This window comes from Babylonia areolata, chromosome 18, assembly GCF_041734735.1.
Source record: "Babylonia areolata isolate BAREFJ2019XMU chromosome 18, ASM4173473v1, whole genome shotgun sequence".
Lineage (NCBI taxonomy): Eukaryota > Metazoa > Mollusca > Gastropoda > Neogastropoda > Buccinidae > Babylonia > Babylonia areolata.
In genome coordinates, this window is record NC_134893.1 from 73,436,036 (window position 1) to 73,453,673 (window position 17,638).

Below are 17,638 nucleotides of genomic sequence, written 5' to 3' on the forward strand. Positions count from 1 at the left end.
ATACATCACACTTTTCCAATTATCCCACACAATTCAGCAACAACTACAAAAACAACAAAAAAGATACCTAACACACAGAAAAATAATTATAAATGAAATCAAATGAAGAACACTGACAAAATGTTTGCAGAGCCAAATATATCTGAAGTCCACTTTTCATGATGACAGAAACTCAGAACCTTGAGATCAGATGTGTGGATTCTCTGACCCAAGCAGCATGACCCAGCTGTCTGTTGTAGTTGTAAAAAACAGAATGTCATCAAAGTGTTGTCACTATTGGACAGTGTGTTAATGTGAAGAGGGAGCACCGTGGAAAAACAGCACAGGCCCCAGTCACCAGGGTTCAGCATGGTATTTCATTCATCCTGACTTCCTCACTCTAACCAGGAGTGAACAGGTGCCTCATTTCAGTCAGGGAAGGTTTCAGAGGCACAAGAACAGTACTGCCCCCTGCCTTTCTTTCTGCCCAGTGCTAGACACACTCAACAGGAATTCCCCACCAGTGCACAGCTAAAGGTTACGGAAACTGAAACATTCCCCTGTGAAGTGTGAAAAAGAGAGACAGACGTCACCATGCAGGAGAGAGGAGAGACAGACGTCACCATGCAGGAGAGAGGAAAAGAAGAAGAGCAGTCTGAAGAAAACGTCCCCAAACTGTTGTCAGTGCCGGTCAGTTTGTACGTCAAAGAGCAGAGCTGCACTGTGCAAGACCAGTGAAGAAGAAAAAGGAGGAGTGAGTGACACAAGAAAGCACTGAAAGAAACGAACAATACAGGGCAGTTCTCTGGAATCCCCCCTCTGACTTTTCAGCATCAGCTTCAAGGAGGCACAAAACGTGTACAATGATCCCGACATCCTACACCACACCTGCTTCAAAAGAAAACAATGGGTGGGGACAGGCAGCAGATTCCTGATATATACATATATATATATATCCCAAACACCAGTCAGACCTTGAGAGCACAAGTCATTCATTATATTATCATTATCATTATTATCATTCAGTACTCATTACACAGGCTTGGCCAGGAGTCATCAAAAAACCCAAATACTCCCCCCCCCCAACCCCCCACACAAAAACAATAACAGAGATACACATCCATTCCATGACTCATACATAAATTACATGACAACAACTTCCCCCATCACCCAGACACTGACCAACACACAGCAGCAATATAACACACATTACGTCTGTCATGGAGATGTGCACAGCTGTCAGCCCAGTACAACTTACAGAAACACATGGCTACGTGTCTCAGCCATCATCTCTGAGCCACTCTAAAGCCCCACGAAATGAGACAAGGAGAAGTGATCAACATGACAGCCAGCCCCAAGTGATCAACATGACAGCCAGCCCCAAGTGATCAACACGACAGCCAGCCCCAAGTGATCAACACGACAGCCAGCCCCAAGTGATCAACATGACAGCCAGCCCCAAGTGATCAACACGACAGCCAGCCCCAAGTGATCAACACGACAGCCAGCCCCAAGTGATCAACACGACAGCCAGCCCCAAGTGATCAACACGACAGCCAGCCCCAAGTGATCAACATGACAGCCAGCCCCAAGTGATCAACACGACAGCCAGCCCCAAGTGATCAACATGACAGCCAGCCCCAAGTGATCAACACGACAGCCAGCCCCAAGTGATCAACACGACAGCCAGCCCCAAGTGATCAACATGACAGCCAGCCCCAAGTGATCAAGTGATCAACACGACAGCCAGCCCCAAGTGATCAACATGACAGCCAGCCCCAAGTGATCAAGTGATCAACACGACAGCCAGCCCCAAGTGATCAACACGACAGCCAGCCCCAAGTGATCAACACGACAGCCAGCCCCAAGTGATCAACATGACAGCCAGCCCCAAGTGATCAACACGACAGCCAGCCCCAAGTGATCAACATGACAGCCAGCCCCAAGTGATCAACACGACAGCCAGCCCCAAGTGATCAACACGACAGCCAGCCCCAAGTGATCAACACGACAGCCAGCCCCAAGTGATCAACATGACAGCCAGCCCCAAGTGATCAACACGACAGCCAGCCCCAAGTGATCAACACGACAGCCAGCCCCAAGTGATCAACACGACAGCCAGCCCCAAGTGATCAACATGACAGCCAGCCCCAAGTGATCAACACGACAGCCAGCCCCAAGTGATCAACACGACAGCCAGCCCCAAGTGATCAACATGACAGCCAGCCCCAAGTGATGAACATGACAGCCAGCCCCAAGTGATCAACACGACAGCCAGCCCCAAGTGATCAACACGACAGCCAGCCCCAAGTGATCAACACGACAGCCAGCCCCAAGTGATCAACACGACAGCCAGCCCCAAGTGATCAACACGACAGCCAGCCCCAAGTGATCAACACGACAGCCAGCCCCAAGTGATCAACACGACAGCCAGCCCCAAGTGATCAACACGACAGCCAGCCCCAAGGGTCACTTTGTGTCTTTCCCCTCCACCCGGACACACAGGGCAATGTCAACTACAGCAAAAATAACTCAGCAACTCTCATAGGTCAACATTAATAAACACCACCATGTGTACAACCAGATGCAATCTCTCTCACACACAAACATAAAACACACATATACATGTACACACACATGTACACACACACACACACTGACATAACACACACACACGGAAACAGCCACACACACAATGACTTAACGCACAGGCACACACACACACACACACGCACACACATACACACACTCACCTGTTTCCAACACAGACTCTACAGTGATGCTGCCCAGGTCGTTGGCCTTGCTACCTCTGGAAGACAGGCCACTGCACACACACACACACACACACAAAATTAAATGTGTCCAATGATAGGGCTTACTGTTCACCTAACGAACAAGGAGATATGACTTACTCTGGTCAGATGTTTTGGTGTTCACCCAAGTAACACACACACAACTAAATGTTTATTCACATTTTCTCAGAAAAATGACTGTGTACCTGAACAAGTCAGTCAAAAGAGCAGCATCATAACTGCTGTCACTCTAACACACACACCTTGAGTGGAAAGTTCAGACATCAACTGAATGCAGTTGTTTTTTTTCATCCTGTTTCATGACTATTGATATCCACTCTTTTTTTTTTCTCTGTGTGTGTGTGTGTGTGTGTGTGTGCTATATACCCGTTGAAAGCCAGACCAAGTTGCAGTTAGTAATGTTGTCATGTTGTGCACCAACACATGGTACCCCCCTCAGTACCTGCTTGATGATGTGTCCTTCGGTGTTCCCCACAGGAACGCCTGAACCTCCCTCAGCTTCATCTGGTAGTCTGCAGAACTGAAACACACACCACACATGGCCTGACCAACAGTGCTGACATGGATCACACACACCACACATGGCTTGACCAACAGTGCTGACATGGATCACACACACCACACATGGCTTGACCAACAGTGCTGACATGGATCACACACACCACACATGGCCTGACCAAGAGTGCTGACATGGATCACACACACCACACATGGCTTGACCAAGACTGCTGACATGGATCACACACACCACACATGGCTTGACCAACAGTGCTGACATGGATCACACACACCACACATGGCTTGACCAACAGTGCTGACATGGATCACACACACCACACATGGCTTGACCAACAGTGCTGACATGGATCACACACACCACATATGGCTTGACCAACAGTGCTGACATGGATCACACACATCACAAATGGCCTGACCAACAGTGCTGACATGGATCACACACACCACACATGGCTTGACCAACAGTGCTGACATGGATCACACACACCACACATGGCTTGACCAACAGTGCTGACATGGATCACACACACCACACATGGCTTGACCAACAGTGCTGACATGGATCACACACACCACACATGGCTTGACCAACAGTGCTGACATGGATCACACACACCACACATGGCTTGACCAACAGTGCTGACATGGATCACACACACCACACATGGCTTGACCAACAGTGCTGACATGGATCACACACACCACACATGGCTTGACCAACAGTGCTGACATGGATCACACACACCACACATGGCTTGACCAACAGTGCTGACATGGATCACACACACCACACATGGCTTGACCAACAGTGCTGACATGGATCACACACACCACACATGGCTTGACCAACAGTGCTGACATGGATCACACACACCACACACATGGCTTGACCAACAGTGCTGACATGGATCACACACAACGAACATCACTATTTCTATCTGCTGACGATGAGTACTGACATGGAATCACACACAATGAACATCACTATTTCTATCTGCTGACGATGAGTACTGACATGAATCACACACACTGACCATCACTATTTCTATCTACTGACGATGAGTACTGACATGGATCACACACACTGACCATCACTATTTCTATCTGCTGATGATGAGTACTGACATGGATCACACACACTGACCATCACTATTTCTATCTGCTGACATGGGATCACACACAATGAACATCACTATTTCTATCTGCTGACATGGATCACACACAATGAACATCACTATTTCTATCTGCTGACATGGATCACACACAATGACCATCACTATTTCTATCTACTGACATGGATCACACACACTGACCATCACTATTTCTATCTGCTGACATGGAATCACACACAATGAACATCACTATTTCTATCTACTGACATGGAATCACACACACTGACCATCACTATTTCTATCTACTGACGATGAGTACTGACATGGAATCACACACACTGACCATCACTATTTCTATCTGCTGACGATGAGTACTGACATGGATCACACACACTGACCATCACTATTTCTATCTGCTGACGATGAGTACTGACATGGATCACACACACTGACCATCACTATTTCTATCTGCTGACATGGATCACACACAATGAACATCACTATTTCTATCTGCTGACATGGGATCACACACACTGACCATCACTATTTCTATCTGCTGACGATGAGTACTGACATGGAATCACACACACTGACCATCACTATTTCTATCTGCTGACATGGGATCACACACACTGACCATCACTATTTCTATCTGCTGACGATGAGTACTGACATGGAATCACACACACTGACCATCACTATTTCTACCTGCTGACATGGGATCACACACACTGACCATCACTATTTCTATCTGCTGACATGGGATCACACACAATGAACATCACTATTTCTATCTGCTGACATGGAATCACACACACTGAACATCACTATTTCTATCTGCTGACGATGAGTACTGACATGGAATCACACACAATGAACATCACTATTTCTATCTGCTGACGATGAGTACTGACATGGATCACACACAATGAACATCACTATTTCTATCTGCTGACGATGAGTACTGACATGGATCACACACACTGACCATCACTATTTCTATCTGCTGACATGGATCACACAATGAACATCACTATTTCTATCTGCTGACATGGAATCACACACAATGAACATCACTATTTCTATCTGCTGACGATGAGTACTGACATGGAATCACACACAATGAACATCACTATTTCTATCTGCTGACATGGATCACACACAATGAACATCACTATTTCTATCTGCTGACGATGAGTACTGACATGGAATCACACACACTGACCATCACTATTTCTATCTGCTGACATGGAATCACACACAATGAACATCACTATTTCTATCTGCTGACATGGAATCACACACAATGAACATCACTATTTCTATCTACTGACATGGATCACACACAATGAACATCACTATTTCTATCTGCTGACGATGAGTACTGACATGGAATCACACACAATGAACATCACTATTTCTATCTGCTGACGATGAGTACTGACATGGAATCACACACAATGAACATCACTATTTCTATCTGCTGACATGGATCACACACAATGACCATCACTATTTCTATCTGCTGACATGGAATCACACACAACGACCATCACTATTTCTATCTGCTACTTACTTAATCCTCTTGCTATCAACGCTGCAATCATGGCACTTTCAGATCAACTGTTTCCCAAGACACAAACACACAGTGGTGCCCATCTACAGATCCCTGACTGACCTGAGAGCATAAGCGATGATGGAGCTGGGTTCCTGGTCGTAGACCACCACCGGCACTCTCTCACAGGGCTGCAGCAGGTGGTGTTCTGAGGGGTCACTGAAACACAGCACAGTACAGTACAGTGCGGTGCGGTGCGGTGCGGCGCAGTGCAGTACAGTACAGTATGGTTCAATACAAGACAACCCAGACCAGACCAGACAACACACCTCACTACCAGTCTCCACACACCACACAACACTGACTGACTAACAAAGACCAGACAAGACAAGACAAGACTAGACACCCCCACCCCACCCTCCAAACACCCACACAACACCAGTGACTCACAAAAGCAAGACAAAACAAGACAAGACACACCAAACCACACCACTGACTCACAAGAGAAAACAAGACCAGACACCACCCCACCACCCCACACACAACACCAGTGACCCCTCCTCCTCCCTACAAACACCACACAACACCAGTGACCCCTCCTCCTCCCTACAGACACCACACAACACCAGTGACCCCTCCCTACAGACACCACACAACACCAGTGACCCCTCCTCCTCCCTACAGACACCACACAACACCAGTGACCTCTCCTCCTCCCTACAGACACCACACAACACCAGTGACCCCTCCCTACAGACACCACACAACACCAGTGACCCCCTCCCTACAGACACCACACAACACCAGTGACCCCCTCCCTACAGACACCACACAACACCAGTGACCCCTCCTCCTCCCTACAGACACCACACAACACCAGTGACCCCTCCTCCTCCCTACAGACACCGCACACCACCAGTGACCCCTACTCCTCCCTACAGACACCACACAACACCAGTGACCCCTCCTCCTCCCTACAGACACCATACAACACCAGTGACCCCTCCTCCTCCCTACAGACACCATACAACACCAGTGACCCCTCCTCCTCCCTACAGACACCACACAACACCAGTGACCCCTCCTCCTCCCTACAGACACCACACAACACCAGTGACCCCTCCCTACAGACACCACACAACACCAGTGACCCCTCCCCCTCCCTACAGACCACACAACACCAGTGACCCCTCCCTACAGACACCACACAACACCAGTGACCCCTCCTCCTCCCTACAGACACCACACAACACCAGTGACCCCCTCCCTACAGACACCACACAACACCAATGACCCCCTCCCTACAGACACCACACAACACCAGTGACCCCCTCCCTACAGACACAACACAACACCAGTGACCCCTCCCTACAGACACCACACAACACCAGTGACCCCTCCTCCTCCCTACAGACCACACAACACCAGTGACCCCTCCTCCTCCCTACAGACACCACACAACACAAGTGACCCCTCCTCCTCCCTACAGACACCACACAACACCAGTGACCCCCTCCCTACAGACACCACACAACACCAGTGACCCCTCCCTACAGACACCACACAACACCAGTGACCCCTCCACCTCCCTACAGACCACACAACACCAGTGACCCCTCCTCCTCCCTACAGACACCACACAACACCAGTGACCCCTCCTCCTCCCTACAGACACCACACAACACCAGTGACCCCTCCCTACAGACACCACACAACACCAGTGACCCCTCCCCCTCCCTACAGACCACACAACACCAGTGACCCCTCCTCCTCCCTACAGACACCACACAACACCAGTGACCCCTCCTCCTCCCTACAGACACCACACAACACCAGTGACCCCCTCCCTACAGACACCACACAACACCAGTGACCCCCTCCCCCTCCCTACACACACCATACAACACCAGTGACCCCCTCCCTACAGACACCACACAACACCAGTGACCTCCTCCCTACAGACACCACACAACACCAGTGACCCCTCCTCCTCCCTACAGACACCATACAACACCAGTGACTCCTCCTCCTCCCTACAGACACCACACAACACCAGTGACCCCTCCCCCTCCCTACAGACCACACAACACCAGTGACCCCTCCTCCTCCCTACAGACACCACACAACACCAGTGACCCCTCCTCCTCCCTACAGACACCACACACCACCAGTGACCCCCCTCCCTACAGACACCACACAACACCAGTGACCCCCTCCCCCTCCCTACAGACACCACACAACACCAGTGACCCCTCCCTACAGACACCACACAACACCAGTGACCCCTCCTCCTCCCTACAGACACCGCACAACACCAGTGACCCCTCCTCCTCCCTACAGACACCACACACCACCAGTGACCCCCTCCTCCTCCCTACAGACACCACAAAACACCAGTGACCCCCTCCCTACAGACACCACACAACACCAGTGACCCCTCCTCCTCCCTACAGACACCATACAACACCAGTGACCCCTCCTCCTCCCTACAGACACCACACAACACCAGTGACCCCTACTCCTCCCTACAGACACCACACAACACCAGTGACCCCTCCTCCTCCCTACAGACACCATACAACACCAGTGACCCCTCCTCCTCCCTACAGACACCATACAACACCAGTGACCCCTCCTCCTCCCTACAGACACCACACAACACCAGTGACCCCTCCTCCTCCCTACAGACACCACACAACACCAGTGACCCCTCCTCCTCCCTACAGACACCACACAACACCAGTGACCCCTCCCTACAGACACCACACAACACCAGTGACCCCTCCCCCTCCCTACAGACCACACAACACCAGTGACCCCTCCGTACAGACACCACACAACACCAGTGACCCCTCCCTACAGACACCACACAACACCAGTGACCCCTCCCCCTCCCTACAGACCACACAACACCAGTGACCCCTCCGTACAGACACCACACAACACCAGTGACCCCTCCTCCTCCCTACAGACACCACACAACACCAGTGACCCCCTCCCTACAGACACCACACAACACCAATGACCCCCTCCCTACAGACACCACACAACACCAGTGACCCCCTCCCTACAGACACCACACAACACCAGTGACCCCTCCCTACAGACACCACACAACACCAGTGACCCCTCCTCCTCCCTACAGACCACACAACACCAGTGACCCCTCCTCCTCCCTACAGACACCACACAACACAAGTGACCCCTCCTCCTCCCTACAGACACCACACAACACCAGTGACCCCCTCCCTACAGACACCACACAACACCAGTGACCCCTCCCTACAGACACCACACAACACCAGTGACCCCTCCACCTCCCTACAGACCACACAACACCAGTGACCCCTCCTCCTCCCTACAGACACCACACAACACCAGTGACCCCTCCTCCTCCCTACAGACACCACACAACACCAGTGACCCCTCCCTACAGACACCACACAACACCAGTGACCCCTCCCCCTCCCTACAGACCACACAACACCAGTGACCCCTCCTCCTCCCTACAGACACCACACAACACCAGTGACCCCTCCTCCTCCCTACAGACACCACACAACACCAGTGACCCCCTCCCTACAGACACCACACAACACCAGTGACCCCCTCCCCCTCCCTACAGACACCATACAACACCAGTGACCCCCTCCCTACAGACACCACACAACACCAGTGACCTCCTCCCTACAGACACCACACAACACCAGTGACCCCCTCCCTACAGACACCACACAACACCAGTGACCCCCTCCCCACAGACACCATACAACACCAGTGACCCCCTCCCTACAGACACCACACAACACCAGTGACCCCCTCCCTACAGACACCACACAACACCAGTGACCCCCTCCCTACAGACACCACACAACACCAGTGACCCCCTCCCCCTCCCTACAGACACCACACAACACCAGTGACCCCCTCCCTACAGACACCACACAACACCAGTGACCCCCTCCCTACAGACACCACACAACACCAGTGACCTCCTCCCTACAGACACCACACAACACCAGTGACCCCTCCTCCTCCCTACAGACACCATACAACACCAGTGACCCCTCCTCCTCCCTACAGACACCACACAACACCAGTGACCCCTCCCCCTCCCTACAGACACCACACAACACCAGTGACCCCCTCCTCCTCCCTACAGACACCACACAACACCAGTGACCCCTCCTCTTCCCTACAGACACCACACAACACCAGTGACCCCTCCTCCTCCCTACAGACACCACACAACACCAGTGACCCCTCCTCCTCCCTACAGACCACACAACACCAGTGACCCCTCCTCCTCCCTACAGACACCACACAACACCAGTGACCCCTCCCTACAGACACCACACAACACCAGTGACCCCCTCCCTACAGACACCACACAACACCAGTGACCCCTCCTCCTCCCTACAGACACCACACAACACCAGTGACCCCCTCCCTACAGACCACACAACACCAGTGACCCCTCCTCCTCCCTACAGACACCACACACCACCAGTGACCCCTCCCTACAGACACCACACAACACCAGTGACCCCCTCCCTACAGACACCACACAACACCAGTGACCCCTCCTCCTCCCTACAGACACCACACAACACCAGTGACCCCTCCTCCTCCCTACAGACCACACAACACCAGTGACCCCTCCTCCTCCCTACAGACACCACACAACACCAGTGACCCCTCCCCCTCCCTACAGACCACACAACACCAGTGACTCCTCCTCCTCCCTACAGACACCACACAACACCAGTGACCCCTCCTCTTCCCTACAGACACAACACAACACCAGTGACCCCTCCTCCTCCCTACAGACACCACACAACACCAGTGACCCCTCCTCCTCCCTACAGACCACACAACACCAGTGACCCCTCCCTACAGACACCACACAACACCAGTGACCCCCTCCCTACAGACACCACACAACACCAGTGACCCCTCCTCCTCCCTACAGACACCACACAACACCAGTGACCCCTCCCCCTCCCTACAGACCACACAACACCAGTGACCCCTCCCTACAGACACCACACAACACCAGTGACCCCCTCCCTACAGACACCACACAACACCAGTGACCCCTCCCTACAGACACCACACAACACCAGTGACCCCCTCCCTACAGACACCACACACCACCAGTGACCCCTCCCTACAGACACCACACAACACCAGTGACCCCCTCCCTACAGACACCACACAACACCAGTGACCCCTCCCCCTCCCTACAGACACCACACACCACCAGTGACCCCTCCCTACAGACACCACACAACACCAGTGACCCCTCCTCCTCCCTACAGACACCACACAACACCAGTGACCCCTCCCTACAGACACCACACACCACCAGTGACTCACAAAGGCAGGGCGAGCGGTGTGAACACGGTGTTGGACAACCAGCGACGAGCAGAGCCCCTCAGGTCACTGAACCAGCCGTCCACCGAATCCTCTCCTGGGGACACAGCAAAACCTTCGGATAGCACTCGACACTGGGTAATCATGATAAGTAAGGCACGTCCTCCAAATAAAAAAAAACAAGTTGTGATTTTAACAATACACAAGGTGCAGCATTTTACATGGTACACATGATAATGTTGAACAAGAAGTCCAGCATGTATGGGCTGATCGTTCTGACTACAGTGGCCATGTCTGCACATTTGTATTTGTTTTTTTGTTTTTTTTTTAATCACAACAGATTTCTCTGTGTGAAATTCCGGCTGCTCTCCCTGGGAAGAGTGTGTCGCTACATTACAGCGCCACCCATTTTTTTGTATTTTTTCCAACGAGCAGTTTTATTTCTTTTTCCAATCAAAGTGGATTTTCCTACAGAATTTTGCCAGGAACAACGCTTTTGTTGCCGTGGGTTCTTTTACGTGCGCTAAGTGCATGCTGCACACGGGACCTCGGTTTATCGTCTCATCCGAATAACTAGCGTCCAGACCACCATTCAAGGTCTAGTGGAGGGGGAGAAAATATCAGCAGCTGAGCCGTGATCCAAACCAGCGCGCTCAGATTCTCTCGCTTCCTAGGCGGACGCGTTACTTCTAGGGAACTCTTGACACATTACTTCTAGGCCGTCACTCCACATGAGGTGATGTAGATAATGAATTCAGACACCATGATGGGAACTCTGGACACGTTACTTCTAGGCCGTCACTCCACATGAGGTGATGTAGATAATGAATTCAGACACCATGATGGGAACTCTGGACACGTTACTTCTAGGCCGTCACTCCACATGAGGTGATGTAGATAATGAATTCAGACAGCATGATGGGAACTCTTGACACATTACTTCTAGGCCGTCACTCCACATGAGGTGATGTAGATAATGAATTCAGACACCATGATGGGAACTCTTGACACGTTACTTCTAGGCCGTCACTCCACATGAGGTGATGTAGATAATGAATTCAGACAGCCATGATGGGAACTCTTGACACGTTACTTCTAGGCCGTCACTCCACATGAGGTGATGTAGATAATGAATTCAGACAGCATGATGGGAACTCTTGACACATTACTTCTAGGCCGTCACTCCACATGAGGTAATGTAGATAATGAATTCAGACAGCATGATGGGAACTCTTGACACATTACTTCTAGGCCGTCACTCCACATGAGGTGATGTAGATAATGAATTCAGACAGCATGATGGGAACTCTTGACACATTACTTCTAGGCCGTCACTCCACATGAGGTGATGTAGATAATGAATTCAGACACCATGATGGGAACTCTGGACACGTGACTTCTAGGCCGTCACTCCACATGAGGTAATGTAGATAATGAATTCAGACAGCATGATGGGAACTCTTGACACGTTACTTCTAGGCCGTCACTCCACATGAGGTGATGTAGATAATGAATTCAGACAGCATGATGGGAACTCTTGACACATTACTTCTAGGCCGTCAATCCACATGAGGTGATGTAGATAATGAATTCAGACACCATGATGGGAACTCTTGACACATTACTTCTAGGCCGTCACTCCACATGAGGTAATGTAGATAATGAATTCAGACAGCATGATGGGAACTCTGGACACGTTACTTCCTTTGCTCCCTGGTCTGCCTTCTTCAGTCCATCCTGTCTCCGTGCCCCTGCTGTGCTGTTTGTCAGCTGTCTTCCTTCTGATTCAGGCCAAGGAACTGCTGTCTTACTGCCACCAACTTCAACGTTTGGCTTTGGAGGTTCACCTTGATAACTTTCTGATTTAGGAAAGTGTTTCAACAGACTTTAACCTTACATTAGGTGCGTCATGTTATAAGGCACACAGGTCGAAGTGTAGGGGGAAAAAATCCCCTCACCTTAATTTTAGCCTGATCGCCCAAACGAGCCACATAATTATGCGACCTGGTTGAAGCCATAATTAGACAAACAACAAGGACGCCAATGAATCGATAGACAGATAGAAAATAGGAAAAAAACTTAGCCGTATGCAGAGCACAGGAACAGGAGTCGAGATGGCTGCCAGAAAAAGAGGGCGCTAGTCAGGGGGGCAAAGGGGAGGTTACCTACTTCCGGGCGGTTATCGGCCGTAGCCACTTTCGTTTTCTCCGCTTAGGCGGATAGCACAGGACAGGAACGTCAGACCCCTGCCGGAGTCTGCACTAGTGGGTCACGGTAAGTATATGTAATTAAAATCCCCTTACAGTGCGCAAAAGGAGCACCCATGCCAAGTCAGCATCCCCCCCCCTCTGACACACACCTGTCAGTGCTGTCTTCTCACCTTCCCCTTTCCCGTTGTTTGGACTGTCTCTGGGGGGCTCCACAATGGACGTCAGCAAGATACTGCCTGTGTTCCCCTGTACACTGGTCCCTGAAACCATGACGTATCCTGTTAGCGACATCACACACCACTGCTCTTTCACACACACTGCTCTCTATAACCATGACGTATCCTGTTAGTGACATCACACACCACTGCTCTTTCACACACACTGCTCTCTATAACCATGACGTATCCTGTTAGCGACATCACACACACTGCTCTCTATAACCATGACGTATCCTGTTAGCGACATCACACACCACTGCTCTTTCACACACACTGCTCTCTATAACCATGACGTATCCTGTTAGCGACATCACACACCACTGCTCTTTCACACACACTGCTCTCTATAACCATGACGTATCCTGTTAGCGACATCACACACCACTGCTCATTCACACACATGTACATAAAACACATGTTATTTTCATGCAAACAGAAAAACGAAAAGAGTGGCACTACTCTAGGACAACATGCTCTCTACAATCTCACATATATATATATCACACAAGCAGGTCACTAAATTACACTGTGTCCATGTCATGGCTGATGGAAACACACAGCAAACTGACAGGAACTCTATTCCCCTACCATCACATTCTATCTAACACACTTACCATGACCCACTGGTGAGACTCCAACACAGGTCTGACTCATGACCTGTGCACAACTGTCTTCTGCTCAACCAGGTCAATCAAAAGCAGCTGAATTCAATCTGACATGTGCACAACACTCCTCTGCTGAACCAGGTCAATCAAAAGCAGCTGAATTCAATCTGATCTGTGTACAACAGTCCTCTGCTGAACCAGGTCAATCAAAAGCAGCTGAATTCAATCTGACCTGTGTACAACACTCCTCTGCTGAACCAGGTCAATCAAAAGCAGCTGAATTCAATCTGACATGTGCACAACACTCCTCTGCTGAACCAGGTCAATCAAAAGCAGCTGAATTCAATCTGACATGTGCACAACACTCCTCTGCTGAACCAGGTCAATCAAAAGCAGCTGAATTCAATCTGACATGTGCACAACACTCCTCTGCTGAACCAGGTCAATCAAAAGCAGCTGAATTCAATCTGATCTGTGTACAACAGTCCTCTGCTGAACCAGGTCAATCAAAAGCAGCTGAATTCAATCTGATCTGTGTACAACAGTCCTCTGCTGAACCAGGTCAATCAAAAGCAGCTGAATTCAATCTGACATGTGCACAACACTCCTCTGCTGAACCAGGTCAATCAAAAGCAGCTGAATTCAATCTGATCTGTGTACAACAGTCCTCTGCTGAAGCAGGTCAATCAAAAGCAGCTGAATTCAATCTGACCTGTGTACAACACTCCTCTGCTGAAGCAGGTCAATCACAAGCAGCTGATTTCAATCTCATCTGTATACAAACAGAAAAAGAAAAGGTAGTGTCACCTGTCCTGGGGTCTTCCATGGCCCTCAAGTCGGGGGAGGAGGTGGGGGGCATGTCCACAGGGATCACACTGATGGACAGACTGCGTTCCTCTGTTGTCGTCGTCCTGGGCAACAGGCGTTCCACCTGCACACACACACACACACACCGGACATTGCCTGTCACTCCCTCTGTCTGGTTAACACTCCATCAAGCTTTCTGTTTATGTGAATCAATGGTTCATTCCTCAGAATTATGTGTGAGTGTGGATGACAGGTGAGAAAGTGCTTTGGTCGACATGATTGAGTGACAGACAAATGCCTTGATCCTCATGATCATCATGATAATCCTCAATATCACAGGGGTGGAGAGAAGAGAGGGGAGCAGTGCTGACCTCATCACAGGACGACGCCAGTTCCTTCTCCTTCTTGCTGGTCCTGGACTTCTTCTGCTGACTGCTCATCAGGTCCTGGATCCTACACACACACACACACACAGTGAACACACACACACACACACACACACACACACAGAGTGAACACACACACACACACACACACACACACAGTGAACACACACACACACACACACACACACAGAGTGAACACACACACACACACACACACACACACACACACAGTGAACACACACACACACACACACACACAGTGAACACACACACACACACACACACACACACACACACACACAGTGAACACACACAGTGAACACACACACACACACACACACACAGTGAACACACACACACACACACACACACACACACACACACACAGTGAACACACACACACACACACACACACACACAGTGAACACACACACACACAGTGAACACACACACACAGTGAACACACACACACACACACACACACACACACACAGTGCACACACACACACACACACACAGTGAACACACACACAAAAAGTGCAAACAAACGCACAGTGCACACACACACACACACACACACACAGTGCACACACACACACACATACAGTATGCACACACACATACACACAGTGCATACAAACACACACAAAGTGCAAACACACACACACATACACACACACAGTGCACACACACACATACAGTATGCACACACACACACACGGTGCATACAAACACACACAAAGTGCAAACACACACACACACACACACAGTGCACACACACACATACAGTGCACACACACAGTGCACACACACACACACACACACACAACCACACCTTCATTTATCCAACACACTACTCAACTGAAAATTGCCAGCCTAGTGGGAGTGACTGATGTTTGCAATACACAGAAATCTTCAGCCAGGATTGATAAGCTGCTCAGCCAAGCTTAATTATGTCTTAATACCAAAATGAATCTGTCCTGTGCACATGCCCACTAGTGAAGTGCTTGTAAGCTTATTTTACTCTGACTCACGGGAAGGTTCTGCTCACAAACATTACACTTTCACGTTCAGTTGTCGACATCAACACCATTCTGATTCATGGCAGTGTGTTGACAAATTGAACCAAACATCAGGCATACTGCACAATAAGATGCATGCATCATGGCAGTGTGTTGACAAATTGAACCAAACATCAGGCATACTGCCCAGTAAGATGCATGCATCATGGCAGTGTGTTGACAAACTGAACCAAACATCAGGCGTACTGCACAATAAGATGCATGCATCAAAGTTTAGAAAAGGCAGCACGGTATGGTCTGTGGAGTACAGAGTTTTTCTATGCAGTGACTGACCTGTTGTTCCAGCGCTGCACAGACTCTGAAATCCTCCTCTTCAGCAGAACAATGCTGTCCTGGATGTCAAAGGCTGGTCCCACCTCTCCTACACACACACACACACACACACACACACACACACACACACACACACACACACACACACATTCACTGAGTCACTTGCAAAAACATTTCATGTGGGTGCATGAGGTCCAGACACAGCGGGGCAGAATGGGTTAAGGGTTGGTCTTGTGATCCTGTGTTCACCAGTGATGAGGGTTCCAGGCCCTGTGGTGTTGTGTCCCCACTCCACCCAGCTGTCAATGGATACCCATGATACCCACTCCACCCAGCTGTCAATGGATACCCATCCACCCAGCTGTCAATGGATACCCACTCCACCCAGCTGTCAATGGATACCCATCCACCCAGCTGTCAACCGATACCCATCCACCCAGCTGTCAATGGATACCCATCCACCCAGCTGTCAATGGATACCCATCCACACAGCTGTCAACAGATACCCATCCACCCAGCTGTCAATGGATACCCACTCCACCCAGCTGTCAACGGATACCCATCCACCCAGCTGTCAATGGATACCCATCCACCCAGCTGTCAATGGATACCCACTCCACCCAGCTGTCAATGGATACCCACTCCACCCAGCTGTCAACAGATACCCATCCACCCAGCTGTCAATGGATACCCACTCCACCCA

At 50.2% G+C, this 17,638-nt stretch overlaps 1 protein-coding gene across 2 annotated transcripts in view; it reads right to left on the reverse strand.

Annotated features, from left to right (window-relative positions):
* Positions 1 to 17,638, reverse strand: part of LOC143293081 (1-phosphatidylinositol 3-phosphate 5-kinase-like) — a 122,969-nt gene that overhangs the window by 37,997 nt on the left and 67,334 nt on the right. For both annotated transcript variants that reach the window (XM_076603968.1, XM_076603967.1), the window contains exons 28-35: positions 16,936 to 17,023; positions 15,566 to 15,647; positions 15,195 to 15,318; positions 13,735 to 13,824; positions 11,358 to 11,451; positions 6,102 to 6,197; positions 3,235 to 3,312; positions 2,733 to 2,803 (exon numbers count right to left, since the gene is read on the reverse strand). In XM_076603968.1, the coding sequence (XP_076460083.1) occupies positions 2,733 to 2,803; positions 3,235 to 3,312; positions 6,102 to 6,197; positions 11,358 to 11,451; positions 13,735 to 13,824; positions 15,195 to 15,318; positions 15,566 to 15,647; positions 16,936 to 17,023 (723 nt within the window). The remainder of the gene's footprint in view (positions 1 to 2,732; positions 2,804 to 3,234; positions 3,313 to 6,101; positions 6,198 to 11,357; positions 11,452 to 13,734; positions 13,825 to 15,194; positions 15,319 to 15,565; positions 15,648 to 16,935; positions 17,024 to 17,638) is intronic.